This window comes from Camponotus floridanus, unplaced genomic scaffold (assembly GCF_003227725.1).
Source record: "Camponotus floridanus strain SB8 unplaced genomic scaffold, Cflo_v7.5 scaffold3, whole genome shotgun sequence".
Taxonomy (NCBI): Eukaryota; Metazoa; Arthropoda; class Insecta; order Hymenoptera; family Formicidae; genus Camponotus; species Camponotus floridanus.
Window position 1 is genome coordinate 6,199,767 of NW_020229436.1, and position 27,975 is coordinate 6,227,741.

The 27,975-nt window shown below is 30.5% G+C and overlaps 1 protein-coding gene across 1 annotated transcript in view; it reads right to left on the bottom strand.

Moving 5' to 3' along the window:
• LOC105252481 (amyloid beta A4 precursor protein-binding family B member 1-interacting protein) overlaps positions 1-27,975 on the bottom strand; it is a 189,263-nt gene that overhangs the window by 106,192 nt on the left and 55,096 nt on the right. The window contains exon 2 of the mRNA XM_011259865.3: positions 16,785-16,908. Within this exon, the coding sequence (XP_011258167.2) occupies positions 16,785-16,883 (99 nt within the window). The 5' untranslated portion in view covers positions 16,884-16,908. The remainder of the gene's footprint in view (positions 1-16,784; positions 16,909-27,975) is intronic.

Sequence of the window (27,975 nt, forward strand, 5' to 3'; positions counted from 1 at the left end):
GAGAGATTTCTCGCGATTTATTAAAAGTAAAAATATAGAAATATACTGAAGGATAGGAATATTTAAATATTTTTATCTGAGAAAGATATAAAATTTTTTAAATAATTTTTTTTTAAATTAATCTCAAATTTGTTGAATAAAACTTTCTATAATTTATTGAGAGAGATTTATCGCGATTTATTACAAGTAAAAATATAAAATATCGAGGTATCGTTGATATCGTAATATCCTTTTTTTTCAATACGAATTATGCGTTAAATTGCGGGGTTCGAGAAATATGTTGGCATGATTTTTACGAGATAAAAATTCGCTCGAACGTCTCGCGTGACCTTCGGGACCTCCAGAATCGATCTGGAGGAGTCACCACCTGCCCGTCGTGGGTCCCGGGCCGATCGCGCAATTTCTATATATGAATGTTACGCAGCGCGAGATTTATCACGCGCGATACTCCTCCTCGGTTAGGATCCTTATTACGGCTTATTAAGCGGCAGTAAACCGCGCGCGGCAGATTCGCGATCGTGAAACCGGTCACGACGCACGCGTACATCAGCAGCATCACCTGCCGGTCGTTTCGTCCTCCCCTCGTGCCTCACCCATCCCTCCCTCTTCCGTGGCTCGGGCCACGTTGTCCTCTCGTTATGCTCCTTTTCGCGATTGGCTGCTTAACAACGTCACGCAGGTTCCTGGGGTGATGAATAGAATTGAATTAATTTTCCACAAGAATCTAGTGCTTCATCTCGATTTCTTGGATTTTTCATTCCTTCGTTGATAATGACGTAAATTATTGAACAAATTTTACATCTTTCTCTCAGATGAAAATATTTAAATATGCCTATCCTTCAGTATATCTTTGTATTTTTACTTTTAATAAATCGCGATAAATCTCTCTCAATAAATTATAGAAAGTTTTATCAAACAAATTTGAGATTGATTTAAAAAAAAAATAATTATTTAAAAAATTTTATATCTTTCTCAGATGAAAATATTTAAATATTCCTATCCTTCAGTATATTTTTATATTTTTACTTTTAATAAATCGCGATAAATCTGTCTCAATAAATTATAGAAAGTTTTATCCAACAAATTTGAGATTAATTTAGAAAAAAAAAATAATTCACTATCAATTTGGATATTATAATTAATAATTCACATTTAATAAGTAATTCACGTTTAAATTATACGTATGATTATTTATTATGTGACGTGTTTTCGCAATAATTTCCGCAGATATTGCCTTGCAAAAGTACCACGAGTCACACAGACACGAGCCTTGTGTGCCTGCGGGGCCTGTCCTCGTCTCTCGAATTTCTTTTTTATTTTCTTCCCCCTCGCGGTCTTCTCTCCGCTTCTTCGACGGGCTACACGCCGTTCAAATCTCGGTCTTCGTCGAGGGGGAGGCGATTGCTTAACGACGCCAACCACCTGCCCTGAAAAGAGGAACACGTGCTGCTACTACGAGGCAGCTGCAACCCACAGGACGACGGATATACGCGCCAGGACGAAGCTTAAGCGAGGTGCTGAGAGCGAGAGATCGAAAGATGCATCAGGCGGATGTGTTACCCCCTCCTATATCGTCCTCTTAAGCCTTGGTCAATAATCATTTTATGCGTTTTACGACCCTTCGGAGAAATTTGTCTCGAACCACGAGTGAAATATATTTTCCAATTCGTCTCCTTTCCCTCTCTTTTATTATTTTAAATTATATACGAGCGAAATGCTTAACATAATTTAATATAATTGGCGATTAACAAAATATTTTTTATAAATAAAAGCTAAATAATAAAATAAAAAGATAATATAAATAAAATAAAAGCTAAATAATATAAATAACATAAATAAAATAAAAGCTAAATAATAAAATAAAAGATAGTAAAATAAAAAATAATGAATAAAATAGAAAATAGATAAAATAAAAATAAATAAAATAAATAAATAAAAAATAAATAAATAATAAAAAAATAAACAAAATAAAAACAAATAATAAAATAAATATAAAACGTTCTTGCAAACACAATAATATTTTAAAATTAAATTATCTTATGATGTTCGATATTTTAATCACATTTTTGTCATTACAAGCAATTTGACTAATAAAAATTCTTTGCTTGTTCCGTGTCTATCTTGTATCAATCTTTTTTGCAGCACACGGATTTCTAAACAAGGAATACATGTCATGGAACCACCCGGTGAAACTTATTCATCCGCACGGAAAGTGTTGCGTCAAAGATAGTATCTCGCATCGCTCGAGATTTATCTGACAGGATTAGAGACTAGTGCAACAGATGGCAAGCAGGACGCGTGGCTAAATCTACCGCATGATTTTTGTATTTACAGCGCTCTTACCTTCACCCGAGATCCAAGAGAGAGAAAATTAATTATTTTGGTGTTATCTCGACATTTCGATCATGAATATAAATTGTAATATATCCAAAAATTATATTATTATATTAACATTATTATATTATAATGAGATTACTCCCGTAAAAATATGCACGTTGATATAAATAATCAGCAAAATTATTTAATATTTTCAGCATAATAAAATATTTTTGCTACAATATTTATTGTTTTGTTATAATATTTATATGTTTTAAATTTCTGTATTAAATATTTTTAATATTTTAAACATATATATATATATATATATATATATACAGGGTCTACCAAAAGTGTGGAAACCCCTAAATATCTCGGAAAATATACGTTTTACAGAAAAGTGTTTCCAACAAAAGTTGTAGGGTTTAAGAAGATCTATATACTGATTCTATCAGTTTGACCTTGGATGGCGTCGTCAAGGTCAGGTCAAGGTCAAATTGACTTTTTTAAATGACACCCCCTACATTTGATTGCATATTCTTATAGCTTAATTCAAGAGCTTTCCAAAACACTATAATAATGTTCATTTTTATTAAGTACTTTGCGAGTTATGAGGGTTGAAATAATTTCTTAATTTTACATAAACCATAAAATATCTAGTAAACCATTCATTTTTCGATTATCTTACCTTCATACTTTTATGTACAAATTAATGAGAGGAATCAATTGGTGTAAAGAAAACACATAGTTGTTTCTAAGAAAAAATATGTAATTTGCAATTAACAATTCCATATTTTTTCTTAAAAACAACTGTATGTTTTCTTTACACCAATTGATTCCTTTCATTATTTTGTACATAAAAGTATGAAGGTAAGATAATCGAAAAATGAATGGTTTACTAGATATTTTATGGTTTATGTAAAATTAAGAAATTATTTCAACCCTCATAACTCGCAAAGTACTTAATAAAAATGAACATTATTATAGTGTTTTGGAAAGCTCTTGAATTAAGCTATAAGAATATGCAATCAAATGTAGGGGGTGTCATTTAAAAAAGTCAATGTGACCTTGACCTGACCTTGACGACGCCATCCAAGGTCAAACTGATAGAATCAGTATATAGATCTTCTTAAACCCTACAACTTTTGTTGGAAACACTTTTCTGTAAAACGTATATTTTCCGAGATATTTAGGGGTTTCCACACTTTTGGTAGACCCTGTATATATATATATAAAATAAGATAATTCTTTGTATTTAAGAATTATTCTTCTATTTTTTATCCATTTTCGATGCAACCTAAAAATGTCAAAATTTAGTTTGAAATTTTTTTTCATTGACACTTGTAAAATATCACTAAAAATAAAATTTTCGAATCAATGATGTGTTTTCTTATCGCTGAAAATCCACGATTTTCAGCATAATAAAATATTTTTACTACAATATTTATTGTTTTAAATTTCTGCATTAAATTTCTTTTAACATTTTAAATATATATATATATATATATATATATATATATATATATATATATATATATAAAATAAGAATTCTTTGTATTTAAAAATTATTCTTCTACTTTTTGTTCATTTTCGATGCAATCTGAAAATCTCAAAATTTATTTTAAAATCTTTCTCCTTTAACACTTGTAAAATATCATTAAAAATAAAATTTTCGAATCGTTTTCTCGCTGAAAATCCACGCAATATCCACGAATCAGTACGTGTCTTTCCGTGTCATTTTCTCGACACTCATTTTTCTTATTACTTTGCGGTGCAGTTGATGAGCAGCATTGATAACGGTTCGTCTGACCCCGAGAGAGGAACCGACGAAAACAGAGGCACCGAGAGGAGACGCGGAAATGAGGATCGTTTTACGACGTACAAGGGTAGGCAAGCGAGAAGAAGGTCGGTCAAGCTGCACAGCTGCCCTTAGGCACGTGCAGTGCTCTGCTACCTGAACGAGTCTCTTACATTTTCAGCTCTCTTCGAGCTGAATCTCAAGAGCGCGAGACGACAAACTAGGTCCTTCGATACAAAGAAAAGCGTAAGTGATGGACACTTCGTGAGTTGAATCGACTCAATGGATCATTTATCGTCATCGTTCACGGTTTTTTCTTTATTTTCAGAAACACGTTTAACAATGGAACTTTGCATCTTAAGACATAAATCTATTTTGCTGTAAGTCCTACAATAAATGAATAAAAATTAATTATTTATTATATTATATTCTATTATTTATTTATATTCTCCCTATTTAGGTTAGCAAATTTTTATGACTTAAACTGCTTCAAAGCTTCAATTTATTATCAATTAACATTAAAAAATATTCTGTCATGCATAAAGTGAGAAACTAAGTCTGCATAAATACATTTATTATCGATATATAATAACACAATCCCTCTTTTTCTTATTATTTAAATCTATATAAACTGACAAGGAAATCTCGCGAATTCGGAAATTCTCTTGGTTTTGATGAATTTTACACATATGGGCGGAAGGGAGAGGGAGAATAAATGAATTTAGAAATTTTCTACCGTCCAATAGAGTAATTTTTTATTTTTGTCGATATATTTCGAAAATTATTCGAAATATCGAAAAATATTTTATACAAAAGTTTTATGGTTAATTATTTTATGATAAATAATTTTATGGTTTTATGGTTGACATTTCTATTAATAAAATTTTGGAAGAATAATTTTTTTCGCAGATTTAAGAAAATTTTTTAAAAATTTTATTAATATAATATTTATATAGTTAAATAGAGATGTTTTAATCATGAAATTTTAATATAAAATATTTTTTGATATCTCGAACTTTTTAGATATATCGAGAAAGTAAAAAAATCTCTATATATATATATATATGAGGGGTGGTTTTATTTCTTGGAATAGTTTTTGGGCAGCAATTGAAAATTTCTAAATTTCTAAATTTCATCTCTCTCCTCTCCTTTTATATTTGTGTAAAATTTCATCAGACTCAAAATTTCCAGGTTCGCGAGATTTCTGAAAGAAATTTAACAAAAGAGGCTTAATGATGATATCTTTCTTCATTAAGCCTCTTTTGGAAAGGCCTTATAAGCATCTTATCTATTTCAATAATTGGCAAATTTCTATGAAAACGAGGATAATATTCTGAGTGAACCTCGTAAAGAATCGAGAACATTTCTCCGTAATCTTCTTTCGTCACTAATTTGATAACATCAATAGATGTTGATTCCGCCGTAGAAAGTTACTCTCGAGTCGGTTCTAGTAAGGTAGCATATTCCGCATCGTATGATTAAGTCCGAGATCAAGAGGTCACCTAATTTTCCTCCACGCAATATTTAGACTAGTTCTCGAGAGTCATAATTGCGGCCAAGGGTTACCGCTGATGAATCTGTACGATTTGAAATTGGCGATAATAATTCTGTAGGCGCTCGTATACATCCGCGATTGATAATCCAATGATGAGTCTTTATCCTCTTAAATGGATAATCTTTCGTGCACGCTTAATCCATTATAAGTGGGCAATTATTAGGATCCTGATATTATTATTTAATGATTAATTATAGGAGAAAAAAAGGATGCAAAAATTATAATTCTTAGTAAATGTTAAATTTACTTTCTAAGAAAATATTAATATATATAATAAAGTCTATCTAATAATAATCTAAAATATTTATTAATAATAAAGAAAATATCTATTAATAATAAAGAAATAATATAACTCAATTAGTACCTCAATTAGATGTATCATATTGTGCTATAAATAAATAAAATAAATATAAATAAAATAAAATTGGATTAATAAAATAAAATAAAATTTCGCTACAACAATAATTTTTGTTTTTTAAATTTTAATCAGACGTTTCAAAAGTGACTTGCTCGAATCCTTTGAATTTCTTTTTAAATTACATAGTTGTTAGAAAATTATTAAAATTTAAAAAATTATATTATAATAACTACTAATATATTATATCTAAAATAATAATAAAATAATAATAAAAAATAAGAATAATAAAATAAATATTAAAATAATAATAAAAAAAATAATAAAATAAATATTAAAATAATAATAAAATAATAAAAATAATATGTGTATTATTGTGCTATAAAATTCGACTAAAAATTCTGCTAAAGCAATAAATAATTTCTTTTTAATCGGACATTTCAAAAGCGACCTGTTCGAAACCTTAAAATTTCTTTTGGTCAATAAAAATGATGATTAATAAAGCTAACCGGATATAGCGATATTATGAAACAAAGACTCCTATTGGCGGCTTCGGTTATGATTAAGGATGCTACAAAGTCCCGACGCGAATGCGGATATACTACTATGCACGATACTCGCATGTTAATAGCCACCGGAAATTCTTAACCATTTGTCTATTTTGCTGCAGACATGGCTCACGTCAATTTGTTCTCATTATATGACAGAATGATATAATGAACGATTTACCCTTTTGAAGAGTTATCAGTTTCCATAATGATATGCAACTTATCATGTTTTATACTAAAAACTCGATAATTAATTAGAAATTCAAAATAATTTCGACGGAATTGTGAGTTTTAACGGAATCTAACAATCACAAATAAAATAACTGAAATGTAATTGAACTAAACTTTATAATTAAACTTTACAAATTCTTACTTAAATTAAGCAAGCTCTATATTATTTTATTACAAATATATAGGGTGTCTCATTTTAATTTCCCCAGGCAAATATTTCGGAAAATAATAAAAAATCGAAAAAATGTTTCAGATAAAAGTTGTATGGTTTTTAGGGGGACATAAGATGGTGCCATTGGTTTGATCTTGAAGAGTCATTTGAAACCATACAACTTTTGTCTGAAACATTTTTTCGATTTTTCATTATTTTCCGAAATATTTGCCTGGGGAAATTAAAATGAGACACTCTGTATACTTGAGTTATTAATAAAAGTGTATTTTATTCAAATTATATTTTTCAATTTATATTTTTCTCAAAGTTTTCAAACTATCTGCGAAAACTGAATGTTATCGTACATAAACATATATATACAGGGTCTACCAAAAGTGTGGAAACCCCTAAATATCTCGGAAAATATACGTTTTACAGAAAAGTGTTTCCAACAAAAGTTGTAGGGTTTAAGAAGATCTATATACTGATTCTATCAGTTTGACCTTGAATGGCGTCGTCAAGGTCAGGTCAAGGTCACATTGACTTTTTTAAATGACACCCCCTACATTTGATTGCATATTCTTATAGCTTAATTCAAGAGCTTTCCAAAACACTATAATAATGTTCATTTTTATTAAGTACTTTGCGAGTTATGAGGGTTGAAATAATTTCTTAATTTTACATAAACCATAAAATATCTAGTAAACCATTCATTTTTCGATTATCTTACCTTCATACTTTTATGTACAAATTAATGAGAGGAATCAATTGGTGTAAAGAAAACACATAGTTGTTTCTAAGAAAAAATATGTAATTTGCAATTAACAATTCCATATTTTTTCTTAAAAACAACTGTATGTTTTCTTTACACCAATTGATTCCTTTCATTATTTTGTACATAAAAGTATGAAGGTAAGATAATCGAAAAATGAATGGTTTACTAGATATTTTATGGTTTATGTAAAATTAAGAAATTATTTCAACCCTCATAACTCGCAAAGTACTTAATAAAAATGAACATTATTATAGTGTTTTGGAAAGCTCTTGAATTAAGCTATAAGAATATGCAATCAAATGTAGGGGGTGTCATTTAAAAAAGTCAATGTGACCTTGACCTGACCTTGACGACGCCATCCAAGGTCAAACTGATAGAATCAGTATATAGATCTTCTTAAACCCTACAACTTTTGTTGGAAACACTTTTCTGTAAAACGTATATTTTCCGAGATATTTAGGGGTTTCCACACTTTTGGTAGACCCTGTATATCGAAAATTTGAGAATTTGGAGAGATTACTATTTTAACAAATTTTGTTTAAGGACATAGAATAACAAAGATGAAATGGAAATAAACAAATCGAATACCTTATAATTAATAATACATAAAATTTCTTCATAATTTATAATATATAAATTTTTTTATAATATTTATAATATTTAAAATTTCAAGAAAAAAAATGTCACGCACAAGATCACTGCACTATTATATAATACAAAGTAACCCAGATCTAAAAAGTGACAATGAAGATTACAGCATAAAATTGCAAAAGAAACAAGATACTTTATCTGTGCCACTGATAAATATCTTCTGTTAAGAGTCTAAAGATATAACAACATAAAACTAATTATAAAAGTGTTTTAAGAAACTCAATTTTTTATAAAAAGACGAAAATATTTAAGTAATAACTATAAATGTTAAGATGAAATTAATTATATAATTTAAAATATATTATAGAATCTAAAATCTACTGCTGAAGACTGTCAATTTTTTTGTAAATTTCAAAAGACGAAAAATATCCAGCATTATTTAAAAAGATTTAATTATATTTAATTTTTTAATATTTTATTTTTAATTTAATTATTTATTTATTCGAAGAAAAATCTACGATAAACTTCAATTCTTTAATATCGATGGTTTCAAATTTCAAGATATATAAGATTCTTCATAAATAATAAAAATATAAAGACATCATCTGATATCAAAAACCATGAGATGACCTATCACAAGACTTGTCATAAAAATTAATTAATTCAGTCTTAATACAATCTTAAATAAAAATGCATAAAAGATAAGGAAGAACATCCGGATGAATACAAATCTAAGGTACTGGGGGAACGCGATAAAGAAAAAAATATTCTGAAACTTCTTGCAAAGACAATAAAACAAAATAAAAAGTTTGAAATCGATCCCATGCATTCGAAGCGATGCGTCACTTTTCGAGATTTTCTTTTTTTTATTGAGTCCCTTATCAAGAATTTATTTTCGAGACATCAGCTCCACACGTGTTCTAACTATGTAACCATCACGAGAGAAATATATACACGAGTATGTTAAAGTTGCAACCTGCATTACCAGAATTGAGGCAAGAAACTTCCTGCTGTCGGTAACACATGCAGTCAAGAAACTGCAATTCAAAGGATGAACTCTCCTCGGAAGCACTAGATGACGTAATATTTGCAATTTAAGTATAAAGAATTTTTTCAAAAAATTATTTTGATACACTTTCGAAAATTCAACAAAATCAATACTCGCATAATTCTATTTTTATTTCAGAAATTTATTGTAGAGATTGAAAAGATTTAAACAAAACCCTCATAAAATTGAGAAATAAATATAACCGAAAAAAAAAATTGACTTCAGCGAAATAATTTTTATTTTAGACAATAATTCCCAAATAATTATTTCTTTTTAAAAATAAATATTTTTCACAGTCATAGTCAAAGTATTGTTGGTCTAAAAATGCAGGGAGAATTAAAATTCTGCATGTTTTTATTTTTTACGACGAGAAAAAGACCGATCAATTACCTGTCACCTACGAATCTCGTTTCGCGGGAATCTGCAAGATTCTGCAAAATGGGGAAGCAATTACGGCGCGCGCGCCTTCTGAGAAAAGCCATTATGCAATTCAGCGGGGCATAGTAATTTCGTGTATGTGACACGAAACGCCCGGTCGCTGGGAATGCGATTCCGCGCAAATTGGATGGCACCTCCGCGCGAATCATCCTCGGCGCGCGACGACCATCTCTTCGATGACGGTCGGAATCGTGACGTTGCCGCAATTATCGCGAACAATCCGCGGAACCGCGAAGATGAAAAATATCACTTCCGCAGACGTTTCATACTTTATTCATGATCCTTCCTTCCGCAATCTGATTTTCTGATTTAAGTTCGTGTAATTTAGTGACATTTTTTGACTTTCCTTATTTTTCATTCAATTGCTTTGAGAAACGTTTGAATATTGAGAAATAAACAGTATAAAATTTTATTTAACAGCATAATATTTATTAAAAATATTGAAATGCATAGTTTATTTTTTATAGATCGGGGGGGGAGGGTATTATTTAGGGTGTCTACCCAAATCTCGTAAAAAAATTTCCTGCTTTTCCATATATTTTTATTCAAAATTTCAGAGAAACATTAAAGAGAATATTTTAAAGACTTTTTCTGATTTAAATGTAATTGATTTTGTAACTGATTTTCGTGTAATTTAGTGACATTTTTTGACTTTCGATCTATATTTTTCATTCAATTGTTTTGAGAAATGTTTGAATATTGAGAAATAAACAGTATAAAATTTTATTTAACAGCATAATATTGTATTAAAAATATTGAAATGCATAGTTTATTTTTTATAAATCAGTGGGGGAGGGTATTATTTAGAGTGTTTATTTAGGTGTTTATTTAGGTCTACCCAAATCTCGTAAAAAAATTTCCTGCTCTTCCAGATATTTTTATTCAAAATTTTAGAAAGAGATTAAAGAGAATATTTTAAAGACTTTTTGGTGCAACTCTTTAAAATAAATTTGTTTAAATAAATAAATCTGTTTTCACGCGTTTTCTAAAATTTTTTATTCATAAAAAGAGGAACAACACAAAGCTTCTTAAATTTTAAATATTTTATTTGTAAATGTACTGAAAAAAATTGAAGTGAAATCAACATTTTTCGCTTGCATAATATTTTCATTTATCATTAAAAGCTACAATAAAGAATATATATTACATATTCAATATTTCGTTAAAAAATTGAACATGTAAAGAAAGATATATATGTTTATAATATTTTAAACGTTAATAATTTGCTTGGCTTCGATTGTTTACAATGTGAGAATAAAATTACCAGAATTTAAAAAAACTATTCTGACTCCCAATAAAATTCTCTGAGAATTTCTTGATTTTCCAAGTACAAAAAAAATCCAGATTTTCCATGTTTTTTCAGAAAGTAGACACCCTGTTATTTGTCATTTATGAAGAATCTGTATATTTTATGTATATTTTATATGAATCTGCATATTTTATGAAATTTTAGATCGATGTTAAAGGATTGAAGTTTATCATAAATTTACGAATAAATATTTAAATAATACTTTTCGTCTATTTAATATATATTATTTATTTATAAAAATTTTGGAATTTATAAAAAAAATTGAAAATAATCTTTATCAGTAAAGATTTTACATCCTCTTATAATTCTAGTATTAAAATTCAAAATACGTATATTCTCATCATTTGTCCGGAAAATTGATTTTCTAAACTATTTTCTCCTCTCGAAAAAATGCTAAAATAACATATGTCTTACTCACTAATCTCTTTAATTAACACCCAGCCATAAGCTTAACTCCTCTATTTTATATTTTGAGAAAAATTAAGAAAAATCAGAATACGACTAAGTTTCACGTGGTGGTTCGAGATTTTTGCTGATTAATTTCGCTCCAGAGTTGAAGGTGTCGCGAAGAAGGTGACGCTCTTCGAGAAGACGAAGTCGATAGAGAGACCCGCGTCCGACTAATAATATTTCGCAAGATGTTTCAACGTTCTGTTTCAACGTTCTCTCGAATGTTCGCAGCCACGTAGGGGTCAGCGACCACAGTGCAACGTTATCCGTTCCGCGTTGCCAGGCTATCGATCTGTACCCTAGGCGCCTTGACCGACCTCCGATGCATCAGCACCAAGTGCAAGTGCAAAAGCTCCCTTTTTCCCCTCTCCTCCCTTTCTTCCTCTCTTTTTCTCGCCTCCGCGAGCGCTCTCGAAAATAAAAGTGGGAAGAAGCGACAGGAGGAAAGCAACAGTGTCGAGAGAGAAAGCTCTGGCGGTTACTTATATCCTCGTAAAATACGCGAGTTTTATGCGAGCGATTCGTCAGAATCACTTCATATCTCGTCCACCGATAAAAATGATTACTCATCTCTGGAATGAGTGTTTGCCCATGATCATGTGATCATGAATGACAATCAAAGAAAGCTTGCGAAGCGCCAGGCAAGTGAGACCCGCGAATCGTTCTAATTTTCTGCCACTTCAGGATACATATTTTTCTTGCAAAAAAAATCGAAAACGTTAAATCTTGAACAATGTAATATTTTTCAAATGCAGGACAGATATCTTTTGCCCTTATTTAGCGGAGGATAATTCAATGATATTTTTCGTTCTAACTTTCTGCGACTTCAAGATACATATTTTGCTTGCAAAAAAAAATCGAAAACAAATCTTGAACAAATCTTGAACAATGTAATATTTTTCAAATGCAGGACAGGTATCTTTTTCCCTTATTTAGCGGAGGATAATTCAGTGATATTTTTCGTTCTAACTTTCTGCCACTTCAAGATACATATTTTTCTTGCAAAAAAAATCGAAAACGTTAAATCTCGAACAATGTAATATTTTTAAAATGCAGGACGGGTATCTCTTTCCCTTATTTAGCGGAGGATAATTCAGTGATATTTTTCGTTCTAACTTTCTGCCACTTCAAGATACATATTTTTCTTCCAAAAAAATCGAAAACGTTAAATCTTGAACAATGTAATATTTTTCAAATGCAGGACAGGTATCTTTTTCCCTTATTTAGCGGAGGATAATTCAGTGATATTTTTCGTTCTAACTTTCTGCCACTTCAAGATACATATTTTTCTTGCAAAAAAAATCGAAAACGTTAAATCTTGAACAATGTAATATTTTTAAAATGCAGGACGGGTATCTCTTTCCCTTATTTAGCGGAGGATAATTCAGTGATATTTTTCGTTCTAACTTTCTGCCACTTCAAGATACATATTTTGCTTGCAAAAAAAATCGAAAACGTTAAATTTTGAACAATGTAATATTTTTAAAATGCAGGACGGGTATCCCTTTCCCTTATTTAGCGGAGGATAATTCAGTGATATTTTTCGTTCTAACTTTCTGGCACTTCAAGATACATATTTTTCTTGCAAGAAAAATCGAAAACGTTAAATCTTGAACAATTTAATATTTTTAAAATGCAGGACAGGTATCTCTTTCCCTTATTTAGCGGAGGATAATTCAGTGATATTTTTCGTTCTAACTTTCTGCCACTTCAAGATACATATTTTCCTTGCAAAAAAAATCGAAAACATTAAATCTTGAACAATGTAATATTTTTCTTCACTTCAAGATACATATTTTTCTTGCAAAAAAAATCGAAAACGTTAAATCTTGAACAATGTAATATTTTTAAAATGCAGGACAGGTATCTCTTGCCCTTATTTAGCGGAGGATAATTCAGTGATATTTTTCGTTCTAACTTTCTGCCACTTCAAGATACATATTTTCTTTGCAAAAAAAATCGAAAACGTTAAATCTTGAACAATGTAATATTTTTCGTCACTTCAAGATACATATTTTGCTTGCAAAAAAAATCCAAAACGTTAAATCTTGAACGATGTAATATTTTTCAAATGCAGAACAGGTATCTCTTTTCCTAATTTAAGAGAATAATTCAGTAATATTTTTTTAATCGGTTACTCACCACCGCATCCGACCAACTAGCGCGATTTTAACTTCGTCCTCTTGCAAGGTAAACATCGCATGATGGCGGGGCAACGACATCAATTGCCCGGCTATCGATTCGCCGAACCTTCGTCGTGAAACGCGACCAAGAGCGAATGTGCTTGCGCACTTGTGTCTACTCATCCATCTTTTACTGACTAGACTCGATTCTCAAGTATCCATTCGCCATGCCTTGGAAAAGGTTCAAGGTTACTCGTCGCGAGTTTCACTTTCAACGAGTACTTTTACTCCAAGCATTGCGCTCGCAATCGAGTCAAGATCGCGGATTGACAGCTCAAGTCCATCAAAAGCTGGAGACTTCAAACACATCAGGAACTAATCTATCTTTCAGTCACATTAAACTAGTTAAAGTGCCATCGATCTAGACTGATAATGAGAGTTCAAGCTGGGTTCTAAACTGATAATGAAAGTTCAAGCTGTGTTCATTAAGATCCCATTAATCCAGAGTAATAATGAAAGTTCAATCTGTGTTCATTAAAAATAGAGGATATCATGGGAGGCATCTGTTGATTCAAGTTGGATCCAGATTTAGAAAAATTTGGATAAAACTCATATTCAATAAAATATTAATCGACAATCGTCATCTTGAAAAAATTTTACTTTTGCAACGTTTCTGTAAAATTCTGAAAAAATTAATTTCGAAAGGTGTAAAGGAGAAAATACTCAACCAGTAAACTTTTCGCCAAAAAAAAAAAAAAAAAAAAAAACCATCCATCAGCGGACAATATTAAAATTCTTAAAGCTGCGCTGAAGATTCCTTCCAAGTTCCTGGAAATCTCGTTATAGCGAATAATGAAGAGAAAAAAAAATCCACAAATTTCTATCGTTTCGATGGAAAGCTAGTCGGAAACTTTCACAAGGTAGAAGACTCGAACTTTTATCTCTCGAATCTAATGACAAAGGGGGAGTTGTCGAACTTTTCCTAACAACGTACCGCGGATTGTCCGGTGTAATCGTGCCTGGAGCACGTTGAAAGTCGCAAACACAACCAACGGCTGTACAGAGAAGCTGTCCAGGACGCGATTATTCGCGATTTAATGAAATTAGAGACCGCCGCACGAGCCTCTAGGCAGGAAGCGCTAAAAGCACTCGGCAGAAACGACCGTTGATCTACTTTGGCTAAAGGCTCTACCATTGGATAAAGTTCGCGTTACTCAGATACGTCAATTGCCAGCAATTTCGCAGTTTCGCTTTTTCTGCAAATTCCTAAGAGAAAGATAGATAAATAATAAATCTATTTCTAATTCAGTTTTAGATTAAATAACATTATCACGATTATTTGTTGAGGAAGATTAAATTTTTTAATGTATAAAATATCGCAATAAAATTAAATCATTGTTGCAAATATTTAATTGTAGGTATCGTATGTGCAATCGATGACATTTTTAAAATATTAATTATTAATAATATTTTTTATTACTTTTATTGAATTCTTACTAAATATTAATTTAAATATTACTTTTTTAAAGTTATTAATAATATAATTATTAAAAAAATATTATCGATATTATATACACGACAATTAAATAAGTATATATCAGATAATTATATAAAATTATAATTGTAAAATAAATTTATTTAACGTAATAGGATTGGATAAAATTCGCGTTACTCAGATACGTCAATTGTTAGCAATTTCGCAGTTTCGCTTTTTCTGCAAATTCCTAAGAGAAAGATAGATAAATAATAAATCTATTTCTAATTCAGTTTTAGATTAAATAAAATTATCACGATTATTTGTTGAGGAAGATTAAATTTTTTAATGTATAAAATATCGCAATAAAATTATCATTGTTGCAAATATTTAATTGTGGGTGTCGTATGTGCAATCGATGGCATTTTAAAAATATTAATTATTAATAATATTTTTTATTATTTTTATTGAATTCTTACTTAATATTAATTTAAATATTACTTTGTTAATGTTATTAATAATACAATTATTGAAAAAATATTATCGATATTATATACACGACAATTGGATAAGTATATATCAGATAATTATATAAAATTATAATTGTAAAAAAAATTTATTCAACGTAATAGAATTGCACAATATTTCCCGATTTGGTCCACAATACGATGATTGAATTTACAAATAATAAACCGATAAATAATCCGTACGAGTCTCGTACGTGAAGTAATTATCCACTTATATTCACCACGGAATAGTGATTACTTCAAGTCTCAGATACATTAATATACAGACGGCGTACGAAGACACGTGCACGCTTTTCAAGGAAGTGAACTCGCATCAGTGGCTCCTCATGTGAGCTACCATTAAGCTTGTCTAATCATTTAGACCGCGCGCCAATTGACACCAATTGAGAAGCGCGCACTCTAGAGAGGCAGTTTGTCGGCGGTTGCCTCTTCATTGGATCGCCTCGTCTTTCAAACTAATCAGATCGAAATTTCACGTAGCAATAGAGACGCCAATCAAAGACGTTGCAGAGCAAATTTCTACTAATCTATCACATTTTCTTCAATGTGGCACTTGGGGACACTTGTAAATTATGTTTAGGATTGCATATTACTTCGTTTTGCATCAATATAGCGATGGTAATTAATCATCGCAACCTAACAGTCATACATAAATGTAATGTTGATCAAGGTTTGCCACTCTCTATGCCTTTCACGATTAATTAACAGTTACCTACGTCGTAGTATTTGCGATAGGTTCCAGTAGTCCTTAGATACTGCCCGTGCAAGTGCTATTTACAATTCCCAGCGCGATGTTACAGTTATTTCCGAAACTGCTCAGCTGTACAGGCTACTTGAAATTAATTAATATTGCTGCTACGCGAAGGAATTCTCTCGCTTTATGATATCCGACTCCTATTTTATATAATTATTTTTATATAACCTGTTCGTTGAGAAACTAAAGTTGCCCAGTTTTCCTCCAGGTATTTGAAAACTTGATATCTCTATCTAATATCAATCTACGATTGTTTCACGGAGAGTCTAGCTATCAACACGTTATTAACAACGGTGGTTTCTTGTCTGTAAAACAACCAACCAGGATAAACATAAACTCACCACAGTCAGACTGTCCAACTCGCCTAGCCACTCGTTCAGAAGCTGCTCAGGATCTGTCTCGTTATCACTGTCCTCGGCCTCTTCCTCGTATCGTTCCATGGCGAATGGACCACAATCGTCTTCTCTGCACAGAAAAATTTCGATTTCGTTCAATTCTCCCTCGAGATACTTCCTATTTTAAATAGGGTTGCACAAGACCCAAGACAAGACAATATTCGTAAAAATATTGTATTGGTATTGAAAATTTTCAAAAATTTAAATCTTGTCTTGGTCTTGAGTGAATATTGATAGCAAAAATCTCGTCTTGTATTGTCTTGTCTCGATTTTATTAACAATTTCTTATCTAATATTAAAAAATTACTTAAATAATATTTAACATAATTTTTGTTATACCGGGTGTTTCAGACCACCCGTACACCCCATTTTAAAGCAAAGGAAGTGGTTATTTTGAAAAATGTTTCAGACAAAAGTTGTTGAAGATAAAGTAATGCATTACATGGGTAAATTTGATTGACCTTGGGTGGCGTCGTGAAGGTCATGTCAAGGTCGACTTGAATTTTTTAAATGGGAACCCCTATTTTTCATTGCATATTCTTGTAGCTTATCTCGAGAGCTTTCCAAAACACTATAATTAAGTACCTTTTTATTAAGTACTTTTTGAGTTATAAGGCTTGAAATAATTTCTTAATTTTATATAAACCATAAAATATCTAGTAAACCATTCATTTTTCGATTATCTTACCTTCATACTTTTATGTACAAAATAATGAGAGGAATCAATTGGTGTAAAGAAAACACATAGTTGTTTCTAAGAAAAAATATGGAATTGTTAATTGCAAATTACATATTTTTTCTTAGAAACAACTATGTGTTTTCTTTACACCAATTGATTCCTCTCATTATTTTGTACATAAAAGTATGAAGGTAAGATAATCGAAAAATGAATGGTTTACTAGATATTTTATGGTTTATATAAAATTAAGAAATTATTTCAAGCCTTATAACTCAAAAAGTACTTAATAAAAAGGTACTTAATTATAGTGTTTTGGAAAGCTCTCGAGATAAGCTACAAGAATATGCAATGAAAAATAGGGGTTCCCATTTAAAAAATTCAAGTCGACCTTGACATGACCTTCACGACGCCACCCAAGGTCAATCAAATTTACCCATGTAATGCATTACTTTATCTTCAACAACTTTTGTCTGAAACATTTTTCAAAATAACCACTTCCTTTACTTTAAAATGGGGTGTACGGGTGGTCTGAAACACCCGGTATAATTTGAAATAATTATTATTATTGTATGATATTTTAATTATAATTATTACTATGTAATCGATATCAATGCCGTCTATTTACATAAAAAAACATTTACTGTTTCATGGAAAACAGAAATTAATAACTGTTTACAGGCTCCGAAGGAATGTGCAGATATAAATATTTTGGAATGGTAAAAAAATCAGGTTCATATTTATCCCACATTGTCAAAAATGGCTCGAGACATTTTAAGTTCAACTGCCTCGTCCGTGCCAGTAGAAAGACTTTTCTCAATAAGAACTCTGACTATGTTAAAAAATAGAACCAGATTACAAAGTAAATCTTTAAAAGCACTAATGTGTATCAATTCTTGGGTGAAATGCTCCTTAATGTCTAAAATTTGCGAGTTTGATTTCTAATTTATAAAAATGTTACATTGTATTAATATTAAATGTTTTTAAATTTATCAATATAAATGTTTTTATTGAATAAAATTTTTTTAAATTCGTATATAGTGATTTTTTTCATTTACAAATATAAATATTTTAATTTTTTTGAGAACCAATAATCTTGACAAGACTAATAATAGTCTTGACAGTCTTAGTCTTGATATTGTCTTGATAACTAATTAAAAATCTTGTCTTGATCTTGTCTTGAAATTCAAGACAAGACAAGACAATATCAAGACTAATCTTGGTATCTCGTGCAACCCTAATTTTAAACGTGCAAAAAAAAAATCGGAAATAAATTCGAGAATTCTCTTCAATGAATGGTTCAATTGTATATATACGCGAGAGTTTGAAATGAAACGCGGTCTCAAAGTGTGGCTGCGGATTAAAATGTTTGCGAAAAAAATAGGAGCAAATAAAATGCGATGCTTTTATTGGAATTTTATTTTGTGGGCTCGAAAGGGAGTCTCGATTGAATTTGTCGGAAAAATTGTTTTTCTTAACTGTAATGTCCGGTACACGCCATAAAAATACAGCCCCCGTCCAAATATCAAAAATATGGAAAATATGGAAAATCGCGTGAAAGGTGATAAAAATTTGGGGAAATTGTGGAAATACAGAGGGGGAACGCGCCATCCATTCTCGTGTAATGTAATTTTGCCGCATCGGCGGTATTTTGCGTTCGGTTTGCGTGAACGAGTATGTCATCGACAAATACGTACCGTCTAACGTAAAGCAGCTTTGCTCGAGGGTAACTTGCGGTTACCAGCTGCGACGACACGGAGGAACGTTGACGAAATAGAGCGATATATGTGTATATGTGTGTGTGTGTTTTTGCGTGTACTGTCGCGGGCCTTGGCCCGAAATTCCCATTAGTGGAACCGCGGAGCCGTGATCATAGAAACACGAACGGCCTAATGTCGCTTTGTCATAATTCCTTTTCATTAACTCGTGTAATTGGACGCGGAAAATGCCTCGTAAATTGAAACGCTTCGTCGTGATTCACGTGTATTTATACGTGTCTTACTTAAGTTCGGTGAACCGTAAACTCGCTAGATACGAAATACAATTAAATACACAGAGATTGTTTGATCAAGTGTAAAATAATAAAAATAATAATAATAATAAAATAATAAAAAATAATAATAAATAATAGTAATAATAAATAACTAATAACAAATAATAAATAATAAAAATAATAATAAAATAATAATAATAATAAATAAATAATAACATAATAAAATAATAATAAAATAATAAATAATAATAAATAATAATAATAATAAATAATAAAATTAATTATATGTAATTAATAATAAAATTAATAATATTGAAACATATAATTATAAAATCAAAAATAAATAAAAGAAAAGAAATCGAATTATTTGTAAAATGTAAGAAAGACCAAAATACATGTGCAAATAAATATCACAATATTTTGCGATCGTCTGAAAATACAAAGATTAATATCCAAATATATTTTTTTCGCGACGAAAAAGAAACTGTAATTTATATATTTACTACTATTAGTCGCTGCAGCGCAAAATCAAATGCGTTTCGTTCTAATTAACAGCCGTGTTATTTCCCGCGAAGGTAAATATATACGTGAAGCACGGATTAAGATAAAAGCGCATGCACATTACGGAATTAAAACTTGTTAAATATCGAGAATTAAGTCGCAATTACAATGGCGCTAATGAGACGTTACATTAATTTGTCGCGCCCGTTTGCATCGCGGTCAAGTGCACACGATGCCATTAGGCGGTAATGAAAATTAATTTCATGTCGGATTGTCTCGAGAGAAATTAAATGTCTCACTCATCGTCCCCTCCCCTCCTCTCCCCCCCATTCGCGCCATCCTGGAGACGCAATCCTGACGATCCCGGTATAAATTGATCATTTCCCGCAACGATTGCAGGTGCATGCGCGTTTCGATTTCCTTAATTAGATTCTCGTTAGGTAAATATGCAATCTGCGCGACCGTTGATTACTTCGATATCGTCACGTTGCAACAATGCAACTGTTTCCTTCGCTGTCACCCGTCGAAGGACCTTCGGCGAGATCAGTTGCATGCTTCTACGATTAGTTTCAATCGATTAAGGTTGTATGTGTCATATTTCGAGGATATTGAAAAATTTATAGATTGTTCTACATCGCATTTAAAAGTGAAACATGACAGATTTGATATCATAACATGGATCAAGATTATATTATTGCAATAAAGTAATTTTATACGTGTCCTCTTATGAGAACATATTGTGTATAAACAAAAAAATAATGACAAATATCTCAATTTTTTCGTAAAAATACACTTTAAAAATATTCAAAATAATAATAATAAATAATAATAAATAAATAATTTATAAAGATTCACAGATTAATTTTTTGTAAATATTCATAACATGAATCAAAATATATTAGTGCAATAAAGTAATTTTATACATATCTTTATGAGAACATATTGTGTATAAACAAAAAAAATAATGATAAATATCTCAATCATTTCATAAAAACACACTTTAAAAATATTCAAAATAATAATAATAGTAAATAATAATAAATAAATAATTTATAAAGATTCACAGATTAGTTTTTTGTAAATAATTAAAATTTAACTTTTCTTCAAATTACATATACAATCAATTCACGTCTAAAATTTTCCAAATATTTTAAAGTTTTCAAAATTTTATTCACTCAAGGCTGTTATAATAATTATAAGCAACAGCACAAATAAGATAAATAAAATCTAAAATATAAAAATTAAATTATTAAATTAAATATGTTACGGCACAAATATCTTAAAATTGTATCAATGAAGTTTAATTAATACAATCTTAACTGAAACAATTTGTACTTTGCAATAAAGTAAAATTTAAGACTAGAACAGTTTATTAAAAAAAAAATTTCATTTTATTTTCTCTCTAGAAACAAAAAAAAATTTATATAAATATGCTTGTACATTTATTTATATGTAATTAATCTTCAGAATAGTAATTAGTAATTTTTTATAATTTTAATTCTCGCTCCTAGATTGAATACATGTACACGATCCCTTATCCAATTTTTTCAAATTTTATATAAATATGCTTGTACATTTATTTATACGTAATTAATCTTCAAAATAGTAATTAGTAAATTTTCTAAATTTTAATTCTCGCTCCTAGATTGAATATATATACACGATCCCTTATCCAATTTTTTATAATTTTAATTTCAAGTAGAATAAAATTCTCAACTTTGTCTCTCGCACAAATAAAATGATTAAATGAGAGAAAGAAAATTTTCTGCTAATCAAATTTCCGTCACGTTTAATAAGACGACTAGTATCCTAACTTCTTGCGAAAGCCGCAAGCATGTCGGCGCGTGTGGAAAAAAGATGGCGACGTGGGATCGCGGATTTTAAATTGCCGGACACCCGCGCGATGCGTGCGTGGCTCGAGTCCTGAATTATGCGGTGCGTCGCCGGACGGCTTTGCGTAAACACGTCAGCCAGGTTGCAGGTGCGGTCGCAATCTCGAGGGAGAAGGGGGGAAATAGCGTTGCATTCCACCGAAGGGAGCGCAAAATTGCAAGCGCGTTAATTGCGGACGGGAAATAGCGAGAGGGAGAGAGAGAGAGGGAGGGAAGGAGAGAGGAGGGGGAGGGAGAGAGAGAGAGAAACGGGTTTACTCGGGCGAGCTGGACGAGGTGTCCTTGCAAGGATTTTACCGCGATGCGCCGCAATAGAGCGAGTATACGCGGCGAGGAAAATCTATGTCGGATGCTCCTCGCAACTTTCTTGTCACTAGAACAAGGTGTGCTCGTATACATACTCCGAGAATGTTGTACACGCCGCACTTCCTGGATTCGTGTCTGTTTATTTGAGATAAATGCACACACATGATTATTACACTTTAGGGTTGCACAAACCCAAGACAAGACAATATTCATAAAAATATTGTATTAGTATTGAAAATTTTCAAAAATTTAAATCTTGTCTTGGTCTTGAATGAATATTGGTAGCAAAAATCTCGTCCTGTCTCGATTTTATTAACAATTTTTTATCTAATATTAAAAAATTATTTAAGTAATATTTAACATAATATTTGTAATATAATTTGAATTAATTATTACTATTGTATTATATTTTAATTATAATTATTACTATGTAATCGATATAATTGCCGTCTATTTACATAAAAAAACATTCACTGTTTTATGGAAAACAGAAATTAATAACTATTTACAGGATCCAAGGGAATGTGCAGATATAAATATTTTGGAATGGTAAAAAAATCAGGTTCATATTTATCTCACATTGTCAAAAATGACTCAAGATTTTAAGTTCAACTGCCTCGTCCGTGCCAGTAGAAAGACTTTTCTCAAAAGAAACTCTGACTATATCAAAAAATAGAACCAGATTACAAAGCTTTAAAAGCACTAATGTAGATTTAAATCTTTAAAAGCACTAATGTACATCAATTCCTGAGTGAAATGCTCTTTAATGTCTAAAATTTGCGAGTTTGATTTCTAATTTATAAAAATATTATATTAATATTAAATGTTTTTAAATTTATTAATATAAATGTTTCTATTGAATAAAATTTTTTTAAATTCGTATATTGTGATTTTTTTCCATTTACAAATATAAATATTTTAGTTTTTTTGAGAACCAATAATCTTGACAAGACTAATAATCTTGACAATCTTAGTCTTGGTATTGTCTTGATAACTAATTAAAAATCTTGTCTTGATCTTGTCTTGAAATTCAAGACAAGACAATATCAAGACTAATCTTGGTATTTCGTGCAACCCTATTACACTTCCTTTTTGGCGAAAATTGACTTTAAAATTACTCTGACATCTTTATATATTTTTTCAAAGTGATTTATAACGTTCTTGTGTTATCGTCATCTCTCTTGCGATAGCGATTATAAATATAAAAGTGCAACATTTCATTCAATAAAAAAATAATTAAAAATAATTGAATTATATTAAAGAGAAAAGTGTTGTTTATATGTGTGGAAAAAAATATGTAAAAAGATTTGATATTTTTCCAATACAAAATTTTGCATCTTTTTAATAACTATCAAGATAAATTTCGATAATATACATAAGATTGTTAGATTATTTTTAGAAAAAAGCACAATATGCTATCAAAATTTTCCGCTTGTTAATTTTCTCATAAAGAAAATTTTGTACGAAAAAAACTTCATTCTACGTTTTCAAAATTTCTTCTTTCATATAAAATTATTTATTCTTCCGGTTGCACCGCAAATTACAAAATATCCTGTGTGTTAGTGAAATCAAGAAGCCGAGAAAACAAAATGAAATAAAGTTGATGGAACGATATACGCGTGTATGAGACATAGACTGAGATATCGATTGCTCGATTAATAATGCAATGAGCAGACAAAGCTCTCCCGCTTCTCCAACAGCGGCGACATAACCGATGTTGCAGGGAGCTAAACTCGCGCCCGACAAATCTCTCTCCGTCTGTCTTTCTTTCTCTATCGAGTCGAAGAAACGGGTTCCTACATCGATAACGAGAATGCCTCCTCAACTACATGCATAGGTTCATCCTTCAACGCACACGCGAGCGAAGTAATCGATCGATAGTAGTAAACGGCTTTATTTAGCCTCTGATAAAACGACGAGGAATCCAACGAGAAGCGAGAATTTCCCCCGCCCCTTTTATCGCTCACGTGTGATTCCGCGAAATAATTTTATTATGAATCGATCGATTCAGGTGAAAAAGATAACCAGCCCTCAGAGTTTCTTTTCAGCTGCTCATAGGGTTGCACGAGATACCAAGATTAGTCTTGATATTGTCTTGTCTTGTCCTGAATTTCAAGACAAGATCAAGACAAGATTTTTAATTAGTTATCAAGACAATACCGAGACTAAGAATGTCAAGATTTAGTCTTGTCAAGATTATCGGTTCTCAAAAAACCTAAAATATTTATATTTGTAAATGAAAAAATCACTATATACGAATTTAAAAAAATTTTATTCAATAAAAATATTTATATTGATAAATTTAAAAACATTTAATATTAATACAATATAATATTTTTATAAATTAGAAATCAAACTCGCAAATTTTAGACATTAAAGAGCATTTCACCCAGGAATTGATGCACATTAGTGCTTTTAAAGATTTACTTTGTAATCTGATTCTATTTTTTGACATAGTCAGAGTTTCTATTGAGAAAAGTCTTTCTACTGGCACGGACGAGGCAGTTGAACTTAAAATGTCTCGAGTCATTTTTGACAATGTGGGATAAATATGAACCTGATTTTTTTACCACTCCACATATTTATATCTGCATATTCCCTTGAAGCCTGTAAATAGTTATTAATTTCTGTTTTCCATGAAACTGTAAATGTTTTTTTACGTAAATAGACGGCAGTTATATCGATTACATAGTAATAATTATAATTAAAATATAATACAATAGTAATAATTAATTCAAATTATATTACAAAAATTATGTTAAATATTATTTAAATAATTTTTTAATATTAGATAAAAAATTGTTAATAAAATCGAGACAGGATGAGATTTTTGCTACCAATATTCACTCAAGTTCAAGACAAGATTTAAATTTTTGAAAATTTTCAATACTAATATAGTATTTTTATGAATTTTGTCTTGGGTCTTGTGCAACCCTAGCTGTTCAGATACAGCGTTATCAACGTGATGTCACCGCGGCGCTTGTCAGTCAGCTGTGCCTCTGTCAGCTCTCGACTCGAGAAGTGTTTATCGTGGAATTAACGATACCAGCTCGCCCAGCTCGTGCCAAGCTCGCAAAGGACGAGTTATCAGAGAGATCGAGGATACTCAAGGATATCATGAGGATCAACACGAGGGACGGGCTTCTCGAAGGAAGCGCCTCGAGGATTACACGTTACGAGAAGGGGGAGGGATCCTCGTCGAATCGATATTTCGGATATATGCGATGAAGCGTATAAGCAAGACCCGATGCGACACGGAAATAGTATCGGTATTTTGATCGAGTTAAGATATATCCGGACTGATATCGTGGAAACAGCGTCAGTATAAGTTTGAAAATAACAGAAACGGAAATATGATATAAGTTTAAAAATAACAGAATCGGAAATATGATATAACAAATTTATTTCCAAGACGAGCGTGTTTTTTTAATTCTCTCTTTAGTTTTAGTTTTTTAGAACGCGGAATAAAAGATCAATAATTATTTATAGTAAGTTATTTTTAATATTGTAATAATATAATAATTAAACAACGTAATATTATAATTATTATATTATTATAATATTGAAAATAATTTATTATAAATAATATACAATTATTACACATCATATTATTATTCAAAATCTTTTTTTCTGTTACATAAAAAGCCAAATAAAATTATTTTTCATATTACAATAATGTAATTAAATAATAATATTATAATTAATATAATAATATAATGTAATATTATAATTAATAATATAATAATATTATAAATAATAATATAATAATAATATTATAATATTACAAATAATAATATAATAATAATATTATAATAGTGACATAATTAAATATTATATATGCAATTTTAAAAATTATATTTACTTTGACTTAACAGTTGGAAATAGACCATAAAACACTATAAAGAATTATAATAACGCAGTTTCTTTTACGCGACATTTGGTTAAAATTATCCATAAAGCGTAATGGTATGTCTTCCTACAACTTTTAGAGCTCGTGCATTATTTTTTGTACATAAAATTAGAGTGTAACGTAATGAAAGAAACGAGCAATGTTTGCCGGAAGCATTTTGCTGTCACGGCAATGGCGGAAGTCCCTCGGGAAGGATGCACATCGTCTTTCCTCGAGTCTCATCTCCTCTTTTCACGTAGAGTTCTCTCCGTGCAACGCCCCGATTCGATCGATCCTCACCTTCTAGCGTTCAGATCCGCCTTAGATGGAACAGAAGCCTGTCCCCCGCCGCAAAGAAATTCCGCGGACATCAGGAAACGAGGGTCGGGAAGACACGGAACTGAATGGATTCGACGGATCCTGTTCCGTGGGTACTCGAGGAAGGTCCAATGACTCAAATACGTACGAAAACACTCGGAGAAACCCTTACTAAAGATTCCAAGACGCGTATATGCAAAGACAGGTTCAGAAATTAATTAAGACAAATTAAAAACAGTAAAACGATGCACCGAAAATTTCGTTATTTTTAAACGTTAAATTTCTTAGAGACTGAGTTTCACAAATCGAGGTCCTATTAAAATAATTTTATTATGCTTAAATTTATTAAAATTAATTTATTAAAAAAAATTTATATTAATTAAGACAAATTAAAAATAGTAAAACGATGCACCGAAAATTTCGTTATTTTCAAACGTTAAATTTCTTAGAGACCGAGTTTCACAAATCGAGGTTCTATTAAAATAATTTTATTATGCTTAAGTTTATTAAAATTAATTTATTAGAAAAAATTTATATATTAATTTATTAAAAGGAATTTGTGTGTGAAAATATATATTTTGTTCAAATACATCTTAATATTACGAAATTTTGCTTGCTAAAGAATTGAAATTAAGATCTGAAATTAATCAAATCAAAATTATTCGTTTGTATAATTATTTCTTATCGGGATCAAGGCTGCTCGAAAGTTTGCGGACGCGAATCAACCGCGAAATAAAAGTATCGACGTGTGGGCAATCGATAGTCGCGGCTCTGGAATAGAAGAATTGTATAAATGTCAGTTATGTCGCCCTGAATTATTCACCGACAACTCTTTTATGTCGTCGTAGACATGGAGACTTTTTTTTTTTTTTCAAAATTCTGTTTGACCGAGAAATGGAATATACAGCTAGGTTCGCGGGCGATGCACTATACGAACCGGGACGAACAGTGTCGCTCGATAAGCAACCGTCGTTGCCCAGGGCGATGCTAAATAATACCTCACCTGGGTATTTCGTAGCCACCTCTCCGAACAACTCCGACCGTCGTCGGTGGAGCGATTAAAGACAATTTGCACGGAGCGACGCTCGGATTGTCTCGGCACGCGAGACACGCGCCCGGAAACAGATATTAAGCCTTCCGGATTGTTACGTGTCCCTCCCCTCGGTCTGCAACAAGGGACGCGTCGTTCGTTGAATTAACAAATAATAGGATAAGTTTTTAAACAGACTCCAATAAGTAATATTTATTAAAAGATGTTTTGAATTTAGTCTTTCCAGTAGTATAAGTCGATAAATTTTAAAACGTTTTTTAAAGATTTTTTTAAAATTAATTAATTTATTAAATTAATCTACAGCTTTTTTGCTTCTTTTATTATTTTTTATAATTATGATAATCATGAATAAATTTAAATTATATGTAGTTATATAAAATAAATATGTGTTATATAAATGTTATATAAATGTTATATATATGTTACATAATATATAATTATATATTTATATTATAATTAATAATATTATATAATTATATTAATTACATAATATATAATTATATATAATTAT